The 17,068-nt window shown below is 40.0% G+C and overlaps 2 protein-coding genes across 4 annotated transcripts in view; one reads left to right on the plus strand and one right to left on the minus strand.

Moving 5' to 3' along the window:
- Window positions 1-5,796: 5,796 nt before the first annotated feature.
- On the plus strand, window positions 5,797-12,084 carry LOC116710510 (twist-related protein 2-like). Its single transcript, XM_032549597.1, has 2 exons — window positions 5,797-6,939; window positions 11,109-12,084. Exon 1 carries the CDS (start codon window positions 6,052-6,054, stop codon window positions 6,622-6,624), a length of 573 nt encoding a protein of 190 aa, XP_032405488.1. The 5' UTR covers window positions 5,797-6,051; the 3' UTR covers window positions 6,625-6,939; window positions 11,109-12,084.
- The window catches only part of LOC116710473 (histone deacetylase 7-like), a 53,058-nt gene continuing 48,003 nt past the window's right edge, over window positions 12,014-17,068 (minus strand). For all 3 annotated transcript variants that reach the window (XM_032549541.1, XM_032549539.1, XM_032549540.1), the window contains 2 exons: window positions 16,757-16,904; window positions 12,014-16,077 (listed from right to left, as the gene is read on the minus strand). In XM_032549541.1, coding sequence (XP_032405432.1) covers window positions 16,056-16,077; window positions 16,757-16,904 — 170 coding nt within the window. In that variant the 3' untranslated portion in view covers window positions 12,014-16,055. The remainder of the gene's footprint in view (window positions 16,078-16,756; window positions 16,905-17,068) is intronic.

The following is a 17,068-nucleotide window of genomic DNA, read 5'->3' on the forward strand; positions in this document are numbered from 1 at the left end:
TTGGCATTAACTTTGTGTTCCTGCTTTGTTTTTTTCTGTTCATAGAAAGTACTCCAGGATTTATGGGTTTGTGTGTACTATCATTGACTAAGTTATTGCTGTAAGTAGCTGTATTGTTTTTATTTTAATGGAAGAAATAAAGTGTCAACCACCACTCAAAGTTTTTGCTCCACATTTGTCTGTAGCACGCTCATGAAGTTTGAATAAGAAGTAACTTAATGGTGACAGAGTGAAGTAACATGAAAATCCAGTTCACCACCTTAAGGCTTGTGTTCGCTGTTGTTCTTCTTCGACGCCGACAGGATTGTTATTTTCCCTCAACTTTTTCTTACCATCCAATTTCACACGTTGAGCTCAACGTTTTAGTTCAGCTAATAAGAGGAAGACCAATGCTACTCAAATTATGCAAATAAAATAACTTCAACTCAAACAGCTGTTTCTTTGAAAAAGACTAAAACAGTTAATCCTGAACCTAATACAAAACATGTTCATAACATTTTTGGACAAGATTATTGTCGGATAGTGAGATTTGCTCTGTTCTGCCTATTTTGAGCTTCTTTCAGAATGAGCTGCTTTATGGCCTCTTGTCACTTTAAATCCGAATAAGCTGATGCTGGCCACGCCCCCTGTCTCAAAATGTACACACGTAGGTGAAAATGGCGGCAAACAATTATGGAACCATACATGTTTGAAAAACCGAAGTGGAGCCTCTTGCACAACCAAAAACATTGCAGGAAATAGTTTCTGGATGGTAAGTCAACAACAAAACACCTATATTTATTTATCAGCAGTCATTGTACAGCGCATAAAGCGGTAAACCAGCTGACCAAACGTCCTGGGGCTCAGCTTGGGTTGCTAGGTGATTGCTAGGTAACGGTACAGTGTGTGACTTAACATTTGGACGTTTGTAAATGGCTTATTTTATGGACACCAAAGAAAAAAAACGAACATTATATTATTATAAAAAATGGCTTAGTGTTTTTTTTTCTAAAGCTTGGGTTGTTTGTCGAACCAGCTGAGACAGAAAGTATTGAGTGGCCAATAGACACCGCTTTGCATTTTCTTTGCTCGGTTTTAAAACTTTTTCCCCCTCTAATTGATGTCCAGGTGTAAATCGTTCCTCCCACTTGTTGTGAATATGGTTTTATTTCAGGTTCACCTACATATGCTGGTTTCCAGAAAATTATGTGAAGTAACATTTTCTTAATTTTTCTTAGAATAAGTTCCATGTATCTTATTCGCATAAGTAGAAAAGGTCTTGTTATAAATACACTAGTTTTAAGATATGTGTGGGTTCATTTTGGTTAGATATTTTTTTCTTGTTTTGGAAAATCTTGACCAGGTACATTTTCTTGTTCTTGTTGGTAGATAATTTTTCTTATTTTAAGAAGTATATACCCTGTTTTTGTACTTTTTTTCTTGTTTTTGAAAGGGAACTTTTTTCAGTGTTTTTATTTTTTTCCTAAGAATCAAATCATGTCTCCATGTAATTCAATTATCATCCACACCTTTTGCCCAAGCCCATCTCCTCCTCCTCTCCGACTCCCATCACCTCCACCCATAGGCACTCCCCTCTCCCCACCCCACTCTTCCTTTAAAACCTCTCCAAGTGGATACCCCACAGGAAGGGTTTCTCCACAAGGGGAAATGGGTCCCAGATGTTTGTCTTTTGTGTCCCCATAAGCTCCTCCTTGGATGGCGGGCTTGAAGGGTGATTATAGGAGAAAAGGGTGTGTGGGGGGGCATAGTGTGCTGTGTACAAACATTAATACCCACAGCCCAGGAGGGTGAAGAAACTCACAGGGCGGAGGAAAAGGTGAGGAGAAACGCAATGACTGGTTCCCTTTGCTGGGCCGGCACAGATATCCAAACACACCAGTTATGATTGGTCACACTGCTGCGCTCCTACCAGCTGAAGACGTCATCGCAGGGCTTCGAGCTTTTGTTCTTTGATGGAAATTGAGTTGACTGCATTACAAATTTTAAGAAACTTTTTTTTTCTTCTTCTTTCTCCCTGCCTTTGGACTTCAAAGTTTAAAGCACGACGTCTCTTCAGTGTTTTATTCCTGTCAGGTCAGAACCATCTGGTGTTGAGACACAAATAGACAATACATCTGCCTGTTTTGATATCCAAGCTATTCCTGCTGCGCATAAAAGCCGGCGTACTGTACAGTGATGTATGTTTTCTCCAGAAAGGGTTAATTACGGACCCTCGTGGAAACAGAGCAGAGATGAGAGCGGGGCCTAAGTGTTTAGTGAAACATTATGTCAAGACTCTGACAAGGAAATGAAATGTGCAACATCAATCAGCCTATGAGGATCGAGATCAAACGAGCCTCCACACTCCTGCATCTGGTTCTGTTTGGACAGCCGCACCATTCCCCCCCATCCCCCTTCCCTTTTCTTCTCTTTTTCCTTTCCCCCTTCCTTATTCTTCTCTCCCTCCATTCCTGCTCTTCTATTCTTCTTTGAGCCGCAACATTCCTGTTGTTAGCTCATTTTTTCCATCACGGTGGCACAGAGCCACACTTTTGCTCAAGGTAAGCAGCAGCTCCAGAGACTGAAATCAGCAACAGTGTCTCCCTGTGTTAATGCCGTTCAATACTGCAGTCGATTTGACTTGTTCCATGAATTTAAGCCTCACTGTCTCTGTGCACGGTCTTGCTTTGATGATTTGATGATTTTTTTTTTATTTTTGCTCTCGCTCTCTCTCTCTTCAGAGACAATTAAACCCAACAGGCACTGACTTCAGTTTCACTATATGGATGATATGTGAACCAGTGCAATCACAGGGCTCATCAAAAACGTCCTGCCCTCTGTGGAAATCACACACAGGTTTTTGGCTGCAAACTCTCAGGCAGCATCTACAGGATGACATGGAAGAAAAAAAAAAAGTCACAACAGAAGTACCACTTGCTTGTGAATAATACCAGTTTCTTACACAACAGCTTGTTCAAAACTAAATTTAAACCAGCGTCGTTCCTGTGGAGACAGATAGATTTTACATAAAAGCCACCACAGATCGTGCTCTCGACCAAAAGTCCAGAATTTCAACAGCAGGAAACTCCCCACACCATGTTCTCCAGCTATCGGGGGATGAGTCACTTCGCTCATGACGCATGTTGGGCATAAATGGTTGCTGCTGGGGAAACTGACAAGGATGCAAAGGCAGATTCATGGACCATTTAATAATTAAGTCAAATGCACAGTTTGAACAAACAGAACCTGACGTCATTTTCCCAGCAAGGTCTCCCTGCTGGGTCACGACTGGCAACGTGAGGAAAACGTCTTCTAAGTGGCTGCAGACGCTTCAGCGGGTGTGGAAGTGAAACATGTGCTGGCTCCAGCCCCGAGGCGTGGATGGCCCAATTAGATGCTCTCTTACCTCTACTGGCTGAAGTTCTGGAGAGGGTCACCGAGGTCAGGGGTTATTTAAGGTCCGACCTTCATTGACTTCCTAACGCGAAACTGATGAGTTGGACAGCCTATATCAAGAGTATTCGTAGAGACGCTAAATGGTTTTAGCAGAGTTTTTCTCACTTGTACGTCTTAAAGCTGTTGCTGTCTAACATCATGGTTCTCAACCTGCAGCACAAGCCTCTGAGGGGAATTATTTGCAAAGGTAAGAGCAAAGAAATAATCTAAGATGTAGAGAAAATATACCAAAAACATAACTTTGAGAATATTGATGTTTGCATTTGCAGAGACTTCTGAAAACGAAGGTGCAATAAAAAAAAAGAAGAAAACTGGCAGTTCCCTGAAGTGGATGACAACAAGCCAGGAGCAAGTGCTGGTGACTATTTATGCTGCATTTTATGTATCCAAATCCAAATTTTGACCTGGGAATTACATGGAGCTCAACCTTAGAGAGATAGTTTGTGTATTATAGAGTGAGGTTCTGTGAAGTAGAAAGATGTCAAGTCATCACTGGTTTGCTGAAAATTAAATAAATACTCATGTTGTTGTAAAGCTGACAGCTAGATGGAAGTATCCAAACCAACACAAACAATTTTTTTTTTTATATCTGTGGATTACAAAGTTACATTTTTAACAATCCATACTCTGAAGAAGTCAACGACCACTAGTTAATAACCCTAAAGATGAGAGATTAGCAGCAAGCAAGCAGCGATCCATGCTAATTCACCTCCACGTATTAAAGGTTTTGAATATTTTCAGATTTTTCCATAAATCATATGCGTTTGAGAAAAAAAATGCAGTTTAGGAAGCAGAATATAACACTACTTGACAAGCTATTGGCTGGCATATGAAAAGAAGCCAATCCAGAAGTGCCTTTCATTTCCCTTGGTACAGATTGGCTGAAGCCTTACCAGGAAATAAGGAAGACTGTGGATGTTAGCTTCTGCGTTAATGCTAAGCCAGTTTCCATTGTGTGCTTTAAGGTATATTAAGATATTTGGTGTTTAAACTATTAAAATAGACAGTTAAAAGCAATGTTTAAGGGTGTCTCAAGTATTTGCAGATTTTAACAATTTAACCTTTTTTTTTTTTTAACCAGAAACTCTATTTGGCAATGGTGCCAAAAAAAGTAACGGGTCATTAATGTCTACATATATATGCTTGCATGGCATGAGTATGAACAGTTTCAGCTTGATTTTTTTTTTTTAAGTGCTCAACTCTGCCAAACGGCGTCCATCCGATTAGCTGCTAGCCTTCAGCAGTACCTCGCTTTTCTTAACGACCATTTTAACCATGAGACAAAAGACATAATAGTGAAATTAAACAGCTCTCTGTTGCGAGACAACTCTGCCTGCAAGTGTGCTTGTGTCAAAAAAAAATTTCAAGAGATGCAAAATGTCCAAAGTTTTTTCTTTACTTGGCTCTCAGCAGGTTTCAAATGCAATGTTGCTACATTTTGTGGCTTACTTACTTGAGATTCCAACTTCAGCTGACGTTTCTGTTTATTTGTCAAACATGGAACTTAGAAATTCAGCTTCTGAGCAGAAACGTACCAAAGAGCACGAAATCTGCTGCATTGCACTTTTGAAACACCTGTCATTAATACCCGTTTATAAAAGTTTGAGAGACATTAGTCTAACATAGTTATGAGAGCATTGGCAGATCTTTATGTGACTGTCATTTATAAACATAAATTTCTCATATATTTCATCACACACATTTTCCCCTCTGCTGAGATGTGTTTCAGTCCAGATTTTATGAAACTCTGGAGAAACGTGACGCATCCCAAAGTCATTCAGTGCTGGCTCAGATGATTGCAAGATATGGCAATAAAATAAAAAAAAAATTATGTGTCTTTCTCCCTCATACCATAAATCTTCTTCATCCACATAGCTATTATACCGCCTGATCTGTGGTGCATCAGGTTGTTTTCGCAGTCTGTGGTCACACAAGCATGACCAAAAATAATGACAAATTTTGCTAAATGTTAGAGAAAAAAAATGCAAAGACATCAACAATGTGTAATTTGTGAATGTTTCTGATCTGCCTGACAATTGAACTGTATAATTATCACCATTAAGGACTAAACCATGCATGTGTCAGGAATATAAGGCCTGTCTGGCCATGAGGATGCTGGCGAACTGAAGGTCCAGCCCCAAATCTGGAACCTATAAACCTCAGACATCCCTGCAACATTAGGGACTGTTCTCCTCATTGGCTGAGAGCGCCACTTACCCCCTTTTCTCCATCACCCGCCCAACTAATGTATACTTCCTGCTTTCCTGGCTGTTCCAGGCCAGGCCACACCCTCCAAAAGTCTGCAAAGCCAATGAGGAGCGACCGCAGGCCCGAGGGTTAGCGTTTGGCTATAAAAAAGGCGGAGGTGGACCTGCCTGTCAGAGGACTTGTTGTTGCTCTGTCTGGTCGGCAAAAGGAGGGAATGTAAAAGTGTGACATTTAACAAGGTAAAGCAGGACGCAGGACAGCCGGGGGGGGGGGACCCAGTCTGATGGAACTTCAGCAACTGTGATTTTGTTGGACGAAGGAGAACAGCGTGACCTGTTGAGAGTGTCAGCAGACCGTGAAAACGAGCCATACCTAAACCGCTCGGCGAAGCGGAGGTTGGACACTGCAATGAGAGAAGAGGTGTCCTGCACCAACTCCCCTGAAGGAGGGCTGGGGGCCAGTGAAGAGGAGCTGGAGAGGGCATCGAAGAAGACCCTCCAACAGGCAAACCGAAAGCGCTCCCCCTACCCAAAGAAGGACAGCCTCAGTCAGACGGAGGAGAGCAGCACCGGCAGCACCAACAGCCTCCTGCCGTCCGGGCCGAAGAGGCTCAAGAAGAGCCCCTCAACCATCGTGTCGTTGGCGCCCACGTCTCTGGGGCCGAGGCCAGAGCCGCCCTTTGAGGAGCTCCACTCTCAGAGGGTAATCGCCAACGTGCGAGAGCGCCAACGCACCCAATCCCTGAACGATGCCTTTGCCTCCCTACGCAAGATCATCCCGACGCTACCCTCAGACAAGCTGAGCAAGATCCAGATCCTGAAGCTGGCCTCACGCTACATCGACTTCCTGTACCAGGTGCTGCAGAGCGACGAGATGGACGCCAAGCTGGCCAGCTGCAACTACCTGGCCCACGAGAGACTCAGCTACGCCTTCTCCGTTTGGAGGATGGAGGGGGCCTGGGCCATGTCCACCAGCCACTAGGACCCCTCTAAACTCATCTCATACACCCTCTCGTGTCCACACCTCCACCTCCCTCCCTTCCCAACCCCTCTGTCTGTGTTTGACCTCTGACCCTCCTTTTTCTGCATGGTCTGATCTTAACCTTTTTACCTAAAACCTTTGCATACATTTTTTTTTTCTGTGCTGCATAATGTTTCATTTATCAGCTAAATATATGTTGCTGCAACCACCATCCCTCCCTCCACCTCCACCTCACCTCTGCTGCTCCCTCTTCTCTTCCTCGTCTGTCCCTGAGTTTAGTCCAGAGCAGCGAGTCACAACACTGCGGCTTCTCAGGTAAGAACAGTACTCACAGACAGACAAGCAGTTACAGACAGGGTTAGGATTTTAAAACATATGCATACGCAATTGTGCAAGCAGAGTTTACCGAGTACAATCTTCCTTACACTCGCCAAAAAGTCTAATAATTGTTGCAGCTTTTTTTTAGAGCCTTTCAGCCTGCTAAAGAATTAATAACCGAATAAAATACAATTAAGCAAAAATAAATGAATACAGTGTTGACACGAAAATGTCTTTCAGTTAAGAGAAGACTAATTTAGCGTGCGTCCATGCACACTAAATGTGCTACGAAAGACACTGCATTTGAAAAACAAAGAAAATGTGATTGGTCTGCCTGACTTAAGTTTTCAAACGTTTTCATTTCAGTGCATGTCCAACCCAAAGAACATACTTCTAAAAGAAAAAAAAAACTAATAGCATTACAGAAAAGTTATTTCTCTGAACATGCAACACAATGACATTTTAAGTTCAAACTAAATCCGAGCAATTAAAAATGTTTTGCAAAGTTTTGTCTCCAAAATATTTTCTAAGTGAAATTAATATATAAAATACTTCATTAGGACTTTATTTAGGTTTGTAATGGCCTTGTTGAGATAATATTGCAACTCTATAAAAAAAAAGAGAATTTTCAAAAATTTGCAAATGGAAAAAATGAAGCTGTTGTCACCAATATGTTCTCAATTAAAATTGATCAGGTTAATGAAAAAATGTTTGATAGATTAAATTAAACATTTTGAAAATTTTGTCAAATTTTAAAAATTTTAAAAGAAACATTTCACACCAACTAGAATAAGTATGTATCAGGAAAAATGCAAATGAAAACGTAAATCAAAAAATCCCATTAGATATTATTTTCATGCCGCGTGCAGTGACTTGCAATTTAATATATAAAAAATAAGTATATCGGTATGTTTCCATTGCTGCAGAATAATTCCTCTTACAAACTAAAAAAATTGATTTTTAACTGAATATAATAAAGACAAATCTCTTTTATAAAAGTGTTTTTTCCCTTTACTAAGTTTATCTCACCTCCACTACAAACAATAATACGTAGTGCAGTAGCAAGACTCAAAGACAGCAGAAAAGCCTTTTTGTTTTCTGTGTTTACGATCTCAAAATAAAAAAATAAAATAAATAAACGATTATCTGCATCATAATCTAACCTCTGGGGCTCCGGTGTTTGACAGAACCCTGATGAATTTAAGACAAATGTTTTCCTTCCAAAATCTCCAGGGTCTGTTTTCCCTTTTTTTTTTTTTTTTTTCTCAACCACTACTAACAGACACCAGATTCCTGTACAGGTACAGCATGAAAGAAGAAAGGGAGAGTGAAAAAAGAAAAAAGAAAAGAAAAAGCACAGGCACATCAGTCCCTCTCCCCCTGCAGCCTTGCCCTCTTTCCTGAGGATCTTGTATCGTGCAATCAGGCCTCGCCGGGGCCCAGACAAGCAGGAACCTTTAGATTGGAACCAGTTGTGAGGTATTAGGGAAGGTGTGCGCACCAGGGTGAGGGTCAGGCTGTGCATGCTGGCGAGTGTGTGTGAGTGTGTGGCTGTGCTTGGAGGTTTAATTGGCGTTGCAGGAATGATTGTGTGCATACAGGTAAAAAGAATACACACGTGTTTTTGCATTTTTTGTATCCTTCCTATCTTCCATGTTTCTTTTGTTTTGGAGGAGTTGCAGAAAGGAGAAGCAGTAAAAAAAATAAATAAATAAATAAATACATGGCAGCATTTCTATGAAATCAGCTCAGAAATCTGTGTTCCTGCTGCTAAGTGACACCCCAAGGTGACTCCTTTTCAAGCAGGTGCACACGCCGAAACATCAAACGCAACACGCACAAAACGTATTTCATAGCAAGAAGCAGCGAATCGCAACTTCTTCATGCGACGTCTACCGTTAACGCTGTCCAGACGCACACGTGCAGCTGGCGGCCATGTGCTCGCTGCAGGTGTTCCACTCTGAGCTGCTTTATTAATCTCTCTGCGGACTCCGCAGCAGGCAGACAGACACACACACGCCGGGACTCATTCAACTGCGAGAGCACGGCTGAAAGCAAGTGTCCTTGAACGCACCTTGACGGTTACTGCCATCTCTGCATGTCATCGTCACCGCCTCTGCGCAAACTGCTGCAGGTGACCGAGCTTTACCTGCAGCTCTAGAAAGAAAAGGGTTTAAAAGGAGGGAATGGGAGAAAAAAAAATTAATTGGCCTTAAAAATAGTTAACACTTTTTATGGTTAGGAAAAACTATGAGATTGCTGCAATTTTATTGTTTTTCTGAAATCAGCACCTGTACATTTTTGACAGCATGGGGTAGGTGATTTGATTACAATATTTGTCGTATTTATTGCGGATTTAATAGCAAAAATAAATTTTAAAAAAGTAGTCAAACTATAATGGGAACAAATTAGTCACCACCTACAGACAGAGCTAAATACTGCTCTAAAAATGAAAATTATCCTTGACATTTAAGTGATGTATGTAAATGTCCATTACATTAAGTAGAGCAACTGTGAAGCTAAACACCAATTAATAACTGTTTTCACTTATGTTGCTCCCTTGCTGATGCTTTCATGGAGCTAACAGTGGAAAAAATATTCAAACAGCAAAAATAGATATTGAACCCTTCCTGTCAGAGTTTATCGTCATGAGAAATTACGATAACGTTTCTCCCGATGATGATCTTTGATTGTGACGGCTGCTCCTTTTCAGTGTCAACACAAGCACACATCAGGTTGCTTAACAAGGCGCTGAGGAGGTGAAGCCAGAAGTCATGTGATGTAGAGCAGGTCAAGATGACAACCACAACACGCTTTTCTCATTTTGATTGACATTTTTTGCTCGAGATGATCAAATTTTCACTTGGAATTTGGGAGAAATAATGCCAGTAGTTTTTAAAGTAACAATAAATTGGTACATTTTGCTCAAATTTATGCCTATAAATTGTAAAATCTGAGAAACTGAAAAAAAATTTCTACCGGTGTACATATGTGCACTTAAAGATTAACATCATAATTTAATTTATGTAAATTTTAGAGGTGGTTTTGAGGTGGGTTTTTTTTTTTACAGCTAAAAACTACAGATTATTGGTTTAAATACACAGCCTTCGGTGTGAGTCGCTTTAAATTAAACATGCATTCAGTACAAGGCCCCAAACCAGCAAATTATAAAGTTGCTTTTATCCACATCGTGTTTTTGTTTGATTTGATCTGCATATAACACAAACAACGTCCTCCATATTTTACGCAGCAACAGAAGCATGCACACTTCCAGCCGCAATTTGCCGTGTTTTAATGAGCACCATTTTAGGACATGTGGATGTTTGGCTCTGCGTGAGACTTCAATTCTGGGAGGATTGTTCTGTCGGAGTAGAAGAAAACAAAACTCTCTCTATTGTTTATACAATAATCACAAAGCTTCTAACTGCTCCTTCCTCTGCTGAGACTCCTGGCTCCGCTGCGCCCATGTGGGTGTGTGTGTGTGTGTGTGTGTTTTATACGTTTTGGAGTGATCTGCAGTTGGATGCACTTCTGTGCATATCAGATCTCTGGCCTCCGCTCCCGGCCGATCTGGGACCAGATGTAAGGGCCTCTGCGGCTCATCTGCAGTTTCTTTTAAAAACCCACGTCCAGAAACTTGTGGCTTCTGATAGTCATCTTTATTTTTAGGGATTCAAACTAAGAGCTGGATGCAGGTGGGAGGGTTTTGTGTTGTCGGCATGTGTGTGTGTGTGTGTGTGTGTGTGGGGGGGTGTATTTGTATGTGTGGTGGCCAGAAAGCAGCAAGGACAAGAGGACACGTTGGCAACAAAACGCCACATGACTGAGGCCTCGAATGAATGAGGCTCTGTTAAACACACCTCAGAACTAAAAGGCACTAATAATATAAAATAATAATGAAAAAAAAAAGCTTTCTGTGTTGTTACAAAAAAAAGGTCACATATTTTCACTAAATCTAATTTGTGCTCTGTATTCTTGTGTTGCTTCAAGTCATTCTAGAGACATTAAATACCACATTTTAACTGGAGAGCGAGCTGCAGATGAAATGTTTTGTTGTAGTCTCCACAAATCTAGTCTGTTTGTGCACATATTTCACGGCCTTAGTAATTATCTTTTAACTCTTTAGCGTGCAATACTAACCAACTGTCTGTCTCTCTACTCTGCAGAAATCTCCACAACCTGGAATTCCCTAAACTACAAGGAAGATGCACTCGAAACTTTCAAAAGATTTCTCCTGTTTCTTCCCATCCTTATGTGGTTCCTTCCTCTTTTTTTTATTTTTTTATTTTTTTTTGCCTGGACTTCTGCTCGACTCAAGACAGCAGAACTCAGCGGCGGTTGCTTCAGCAAGTGCCTCTGAGACTCTTTGTGGAGACGTGACAGTGAACTGCAGGACATTTGAAATAATTAGAATAAAAGACAGAAAATAATGAGAAGGAAAAAAAAAACAACAAAACAGCTGGCCTGAGGTGACAATGAAACAAAATGGCTGCTGGATGGAGCGCCTTCGATAACAACGCAATGATAACCGTCATCCCATTTTCCCCCCCTGACTCTTCTCTCTTCGGATGACTCACAGCCTGACAGACATTAGGATGACTAATGATAATGGCACAGTGATGGTTAGAGGGCGGTCACAGCCAATTTATGTTTACAGCTAAAATGCTAATAAGCTAATCGCTCTGGCTCTAAAAGGCGGGAATCTGGTGCAGATCTTTTTTGGTTTGCTGCAGTGACTGGATCGCTCTCCTGGTTAATTTTTTTATTTTTTTTTAAACATATCTTGTTTTGGTGTGCGTACACGCTGTTTTACTTAAACCCTGCTTACCGCTTTATTCTGTTTTAAACCACTGATCACAGTTCAGCTAATTGTTTGTTTTATTAGCAGGCTGTCTGTCTTTAGAGTGTCGCAGCTTTGAAATATCTCTGCGAAGCTTAATTAAAAAATAATGCACCAGCAAACCTCTCAGAAAGTGTGCCAAAGTGTTGATGGTGTGATTACACGCAGAGTAGAGCAGATACATTTGTAACTGTGGGCCCAATTGCTTTTGATCATGTTCCTTTTGTACTGTTTTTTTTTTTTTTTTTTCCATTTGCTTTTCATCATTTGTCTTGTGAACAATAAAGTTTTACTCAGCGCTGTATCAATGTACTGCATTTGTGTTACCCGTTACTTTGCGCTGGTAAAAAAAAAAAAAAAAATCAAATCAAATATTGGCGCATCTTAGAAATTAGAATATTATCAAATTTTCAACTTGTAGGTCATATAGACTCATTATAGGAATTATTTAAAATATTTCTGAGAAACAGAAATGTCAACCTAGAACTTGGTTGTGGCTCTTTTTGCATAAACCTTGACCATCAATGCAACATTGGATGGTCAAGATCACTCTGTGGGACGGCGTTAAAAATGCTCACACTGCTTTATTAATAGCATTCAACTCATCTGCATTGCTGAGTGCCTCCTTCAAGTCAGCAGCCATGATTGTGTGACTCTGAACATAGCATTTCTGTTAAATATAATTTTGTTCTTCACCTTATAGAATATCCAAATTTTCAAAGAAATTTAATTTTTGTTTTCCATTAATTGTAATGACTGAAAAAAAGTCTGAAACACATCACTCTGTTATACATATACATATCGCTGTTATGTCTATGGATAGAACATAACAGCGACTTAAGAGGAAATAAAACAATCATTCAAATGTGTATAAGTTATGTTTATTAAAAATAGAAAAGTCAAAAAGCAGAAAAAGGGAGGAGGGGAAGTAAGGCACTATTTACACTGTACAAAAAAAATAAAATCATACAGTCAGTTATCAGTAAACTGGACTTGGGCCCCAGTTTTGTTTAAGCTCCACATGGTTAAGGTTACCTTCACAGGTTGGTCAGTATCATATAATAATTTGGTCTTAAGGCTTTATGTCTGAGCTCAAATACAAAATACAAACTTTCTATTCGTTAAGACAAAAGGATAAGACATGTCATGGTTTTTTTCCACTGAAAGCTTTTTCGAGGAGCAGAAAGATGCCGAACGCGGGCCGCTCCGTCCCGGTCATGTGGTTTACACGTTTTTATTACATCAACAAGCACTGGACAGGTGCTGAGCTGCATGTTCAATGTCACACACAGGAAAGAGCGAAAGAGGGGAAGAAAAAACAAACACACTGGTTTTTAGCACCATCTTAACTGCATTGGACACGCAGAGAGCCCTTCAAAGATGCCAAATCTGAAAGCATAAATACACGTAATGTCAAATGGATTTGTTTATGTATCTGTGCTTTTGATGCTTTTTGACTGTTTGGAAAGAGAAAAGAAACATTCAAAGAGGCTTTGAAGTTCTTTTTTTTTTTTTTTTTGGACATGCCAATCTATGGACAGCACATTTTTCTCATAAACTGTGGTTGTGGTTAACCTGTGTCCAATCGCACTGTACGCACATCATCGACTATATAATCAACTACGTCGGGTTTTGTTGCTCCATTGTAGCTGTGAAAAGCCTTCGTTTGGTCAACGCCGATAAGTGACAGCAAACAGAAAATTACAGATATAAAACACACATCATATTGTCCGTATTAAAAATATAAAAGAGTCAGAAAAAAATCACAGCAGGAATGATTCTCCACAGGAAAAGAAACACTGGTCCACTTTACAAAGTTTACAACATCAAAGCTGAGATCTCTGAGGGAGGTGTAAGTGCACTTTGTCTATGTGTGGAACTGTCTTAAAGGCCTTGGGCGTAACAATCATTCAAAATACCAAAATGTGGCTTTTTCTTTTGCACAGAGTTGAAGCCATATATTTACATACAGTGTGTAAAAAGACAAACTTTTTCTCTCTTTTAGACATTTAATCTGACTAAATATTGCCAGTTTGAGGTCACCTAGAATTACTAAAATTACTCTAATAGCAACATGTAAGAAAGAATAATGAAAAGGTTGATTTTTATTACTGTCAAATTCAGAAGTTTACATGCACTTCCTTGGTATTTGGTAGCATTAACTGTATACATGTAACACGGGCCAGGCATTGTGGGTGTCCTTACACAAGCGTCTCACAACAGCTGGCTGGGCATTTGTCCCAGTCACGTTTGTAAACTGCCTTGCTCACTTGGAAGTATAAAGTTTTTTATTTGCGCTTTGTGTTGGCTAGTACAAAACATTCATTTTGTTGTCACCAAGCCATCATGAAACTAAATTTTCCGTTCAGAAGATCCGTTTGAGGCCCAGCTTTACCTTTCTCTCTGATGTCTTGAGCTCTTGCTTCAATATTTCAACATGATCATCTCTCTGCATGATCCCGTCTGTTCTATGAAGCGCACCGGTCCCTCCAGCAGCAAAACGGACCCCAGACATGATGCTGCCGACTCCGTACGTCACAGATGGTGTTCTCAGGCCTTTAGGCTTCCCCCTATTTTTTGTTTACTCTAAATGGTCACCATGGCCAAACACTTGATCTCTAGTTTCATCAGACCACATAATTAAGATATTGAGTATGTTTGCTTTGGGAGAAATTGCTTCTTCCTCACTGGGGAACCTTAGGGTTTGATACACACTTTTCACACCAGTCTGATGACTGGATAGTCCATGTTGTTCAAACTCGCACATATATTACTGATTAAACAGATAAACTTCTTCATTGCACCTAACAATGAACCAGACCAGGAATGCCCTCAGTTCTCTATCTGACGATTTTCCCATGAAGTCACACAAAGAAGCAGCGTGTTTGAAGAGTTGCCTTCAACTACATCCACAGGCCTGCCTCCATTTCACTCAAATACTGTGACTTAACCAATCAGAAGCTTATGAGGTCATCACCTCGGCTTTCCCAAATTATGTAAAAGCATTTCAATCTTATGTATGTATGTAAACTTCTGAATTAAAAAAAAAAAAGAGAAATAAATACAAGACTCGGTCAAAGTGGATCTCAGTCATTAGTCAGGCAAAGAACAAACATAGATAACTTTGGGAACATTAACTAACCTGAAACAGGAAAAGTTAAATGTCAGATAGAGAGAAAATATGTCTGCGTCTCTTTTTATACAGGGCGTCTTTGGTTTCGTCTGTATACAATCTTTAGAGAGTGATCACAATGAACTGGAGTTTTGTTCAAATTCATATCTGTCTTTCATAATATCGACACCCCAGCTGCTTAAGGTATTAGCTCTAAACTGTGACTAATCGCACCAATACGATGGTATTTCTACATATTTAAGATGTACTTTATAAAAGAATGATGTGTCTTCTTTTATCTGTCAGAGGGTGATAACAATAACTGCAGCTATTTAAACTCCTGCTGCATGTGCTCGGCTGACAGGCCAAAGAAGAAAGAAAGAAAAAAGAGATTTAAGAAAATATGTGGACACAGAAAACAATATGAAACATATGTATCTCAGATTCCACTGTAGCTTCACTCTGGATCTCTTTAAGAAAATATCATGCTGACATCCACAAAAATGTGTGCCATATGTCAAACAAAATGAATATTCAAATGAAGTAAAAACTTGAACAAACGAAAATGTTTGATTGTCGTCACGCTTCACGTGCTTCCTGTCCAGTCGCAGAACGATCACAGTGCAAGACGATCAGAATAAACGGATCTTTTCCTTCATTCAATGTTTGTCAAGTGCAGAAAAAAAAAAAAAAAATCACTTTTCACCTGCCGTCCTCCTCCCCGCCAACACAACATTTGCTAAAAAAAAAAAAAAAAGAAAAACTCTCAGTGGTCCATGCAGGTTTCGGCACAATCAGTAACAAATTCTCATGTCTGCTCATGCTACATCCTGTTGCACCAGGTCTTCATTATTCAGTCTTTGGACATATTTTAAGTTTTCTTTTTTCTTTTTACTTCAGTGATCAATGTTGCTTTCAGGAAAAGGCAGGAAAAATCTTTTGGGGACATGAATGTGGCACGAGATGAAGACTGTTCCTTAGGGGGTGTCTGAGTCAGTGGCCGTGCTGCAGCCAGTAGTAATGCAGGTTTGTATGTTCCAGTGATGATCCAAATGCATATATATATATATATATATATAAGTGTGTGTGCATGTTTCCACTGAGTCTGAGTTGAAAGCTTTAATTGGGTCGCTCTCTCCTCAGATGGGTCTTATTTTTTCTTCACATTCTTTCAAGTGGTTTCCTTTAAAAAAGAAAGAGAAAGATGTTAGACATAAAATGCAATACTGTTATGTTTAGGTTGTAGATAATTAGAGATGAACTGATTGGAATTTTGCCAATTCTGATAAAAAACACAATACATCAGAAGATAGGCTAAAAAGTATATATTGCTTTCTTTCTTTATTTTATTGTGCAGTGAACAATCATAAATAATTTATAATTCTAGAAGAAAACAACATCACACTTTGTGTCAGAGCGGACACTGAAGCAGAATTTTACTCTTTTTAAACAAAGAGAACTTGTTTACAGAGTTGACATTTTAAGCTGTCATTAGCATCTTAAACCAGTGATTAGTGTGGTTAGCGTTACTAAAAGGTTGGCCTTTGTGCGTATCCCATTGAGAATTGGAGCTGTGACATTTACAAAACAAACAAGCTTCATTACCGACAGACATTGAAAGCTCAAAAGAATAAAACAGTGTGTTCAGTCTTCCTGTTACCTGCAGAACGTCTTGTTCTCTCTCGGTGTCTCACTGTCCAATAAACCAGACTTATCTCGATATGTTAGAAAGTGCAGCTTGTTTCTAAGTTCTTCCTCACAGATTGCTGATTGGATCCAATTTTGAGTTTTGAGTGGGGATAAAACTCAAACTTGGCTAAGCTGATAATAATCACAATGTGGTTTTTTGTTTGTTTTTTTACCTTTCTGAAGTGAGGGACCCCATTGACAGGGAGGCGATGGCATTGACCGCCTCGCTGTCCGAGTCTCGCCTGAATCTGTGTCTCTGTGCCTGCAGGTAGGACAGATCCACAGTCGTGGCTGAATCTCTCACACTTTGCCAGAACTCACCTGAGAGAAAAAGGAAAAGATGGACAAGAGGAAGGATACAAAAAAGGAAAAAAAAAGATTAATTGCTTAAGTCTTGGTTTTATTCCTGTTTTCATCTTGAACTTCTCCTTGAGGGGACACGCCTGAGCTATCCGAAAGTACAGCTTGCTGTTTGATCCGCTAGA

Source organism: Xiphophorus hellerii, chromosome 20 (assembly GCF_003331165.1).
Source record: "Xiphophorus hellerii strain 12219 chromosome 20, Xiphophorus_hellerii-4.1, whole genome shotgun sequence".
Lineage (NCBI taxonomy): Eukaryota > Metazoa > Chordata > Actinopteri > Cyprinodontiformes > Poeciliidae > Xiphophorus > Xiphophorus hellerii.

Bases quoted from the DNA above. Each gene is read 5' to 3' on its own strand.
- LOC116710510 (XM_032549597.1), top strand. From the start codon at position 6,052: ATGAGAGAAGAGGTGTCCTGCACCAACTCCCCTGAAGGAGGGCTGGGG.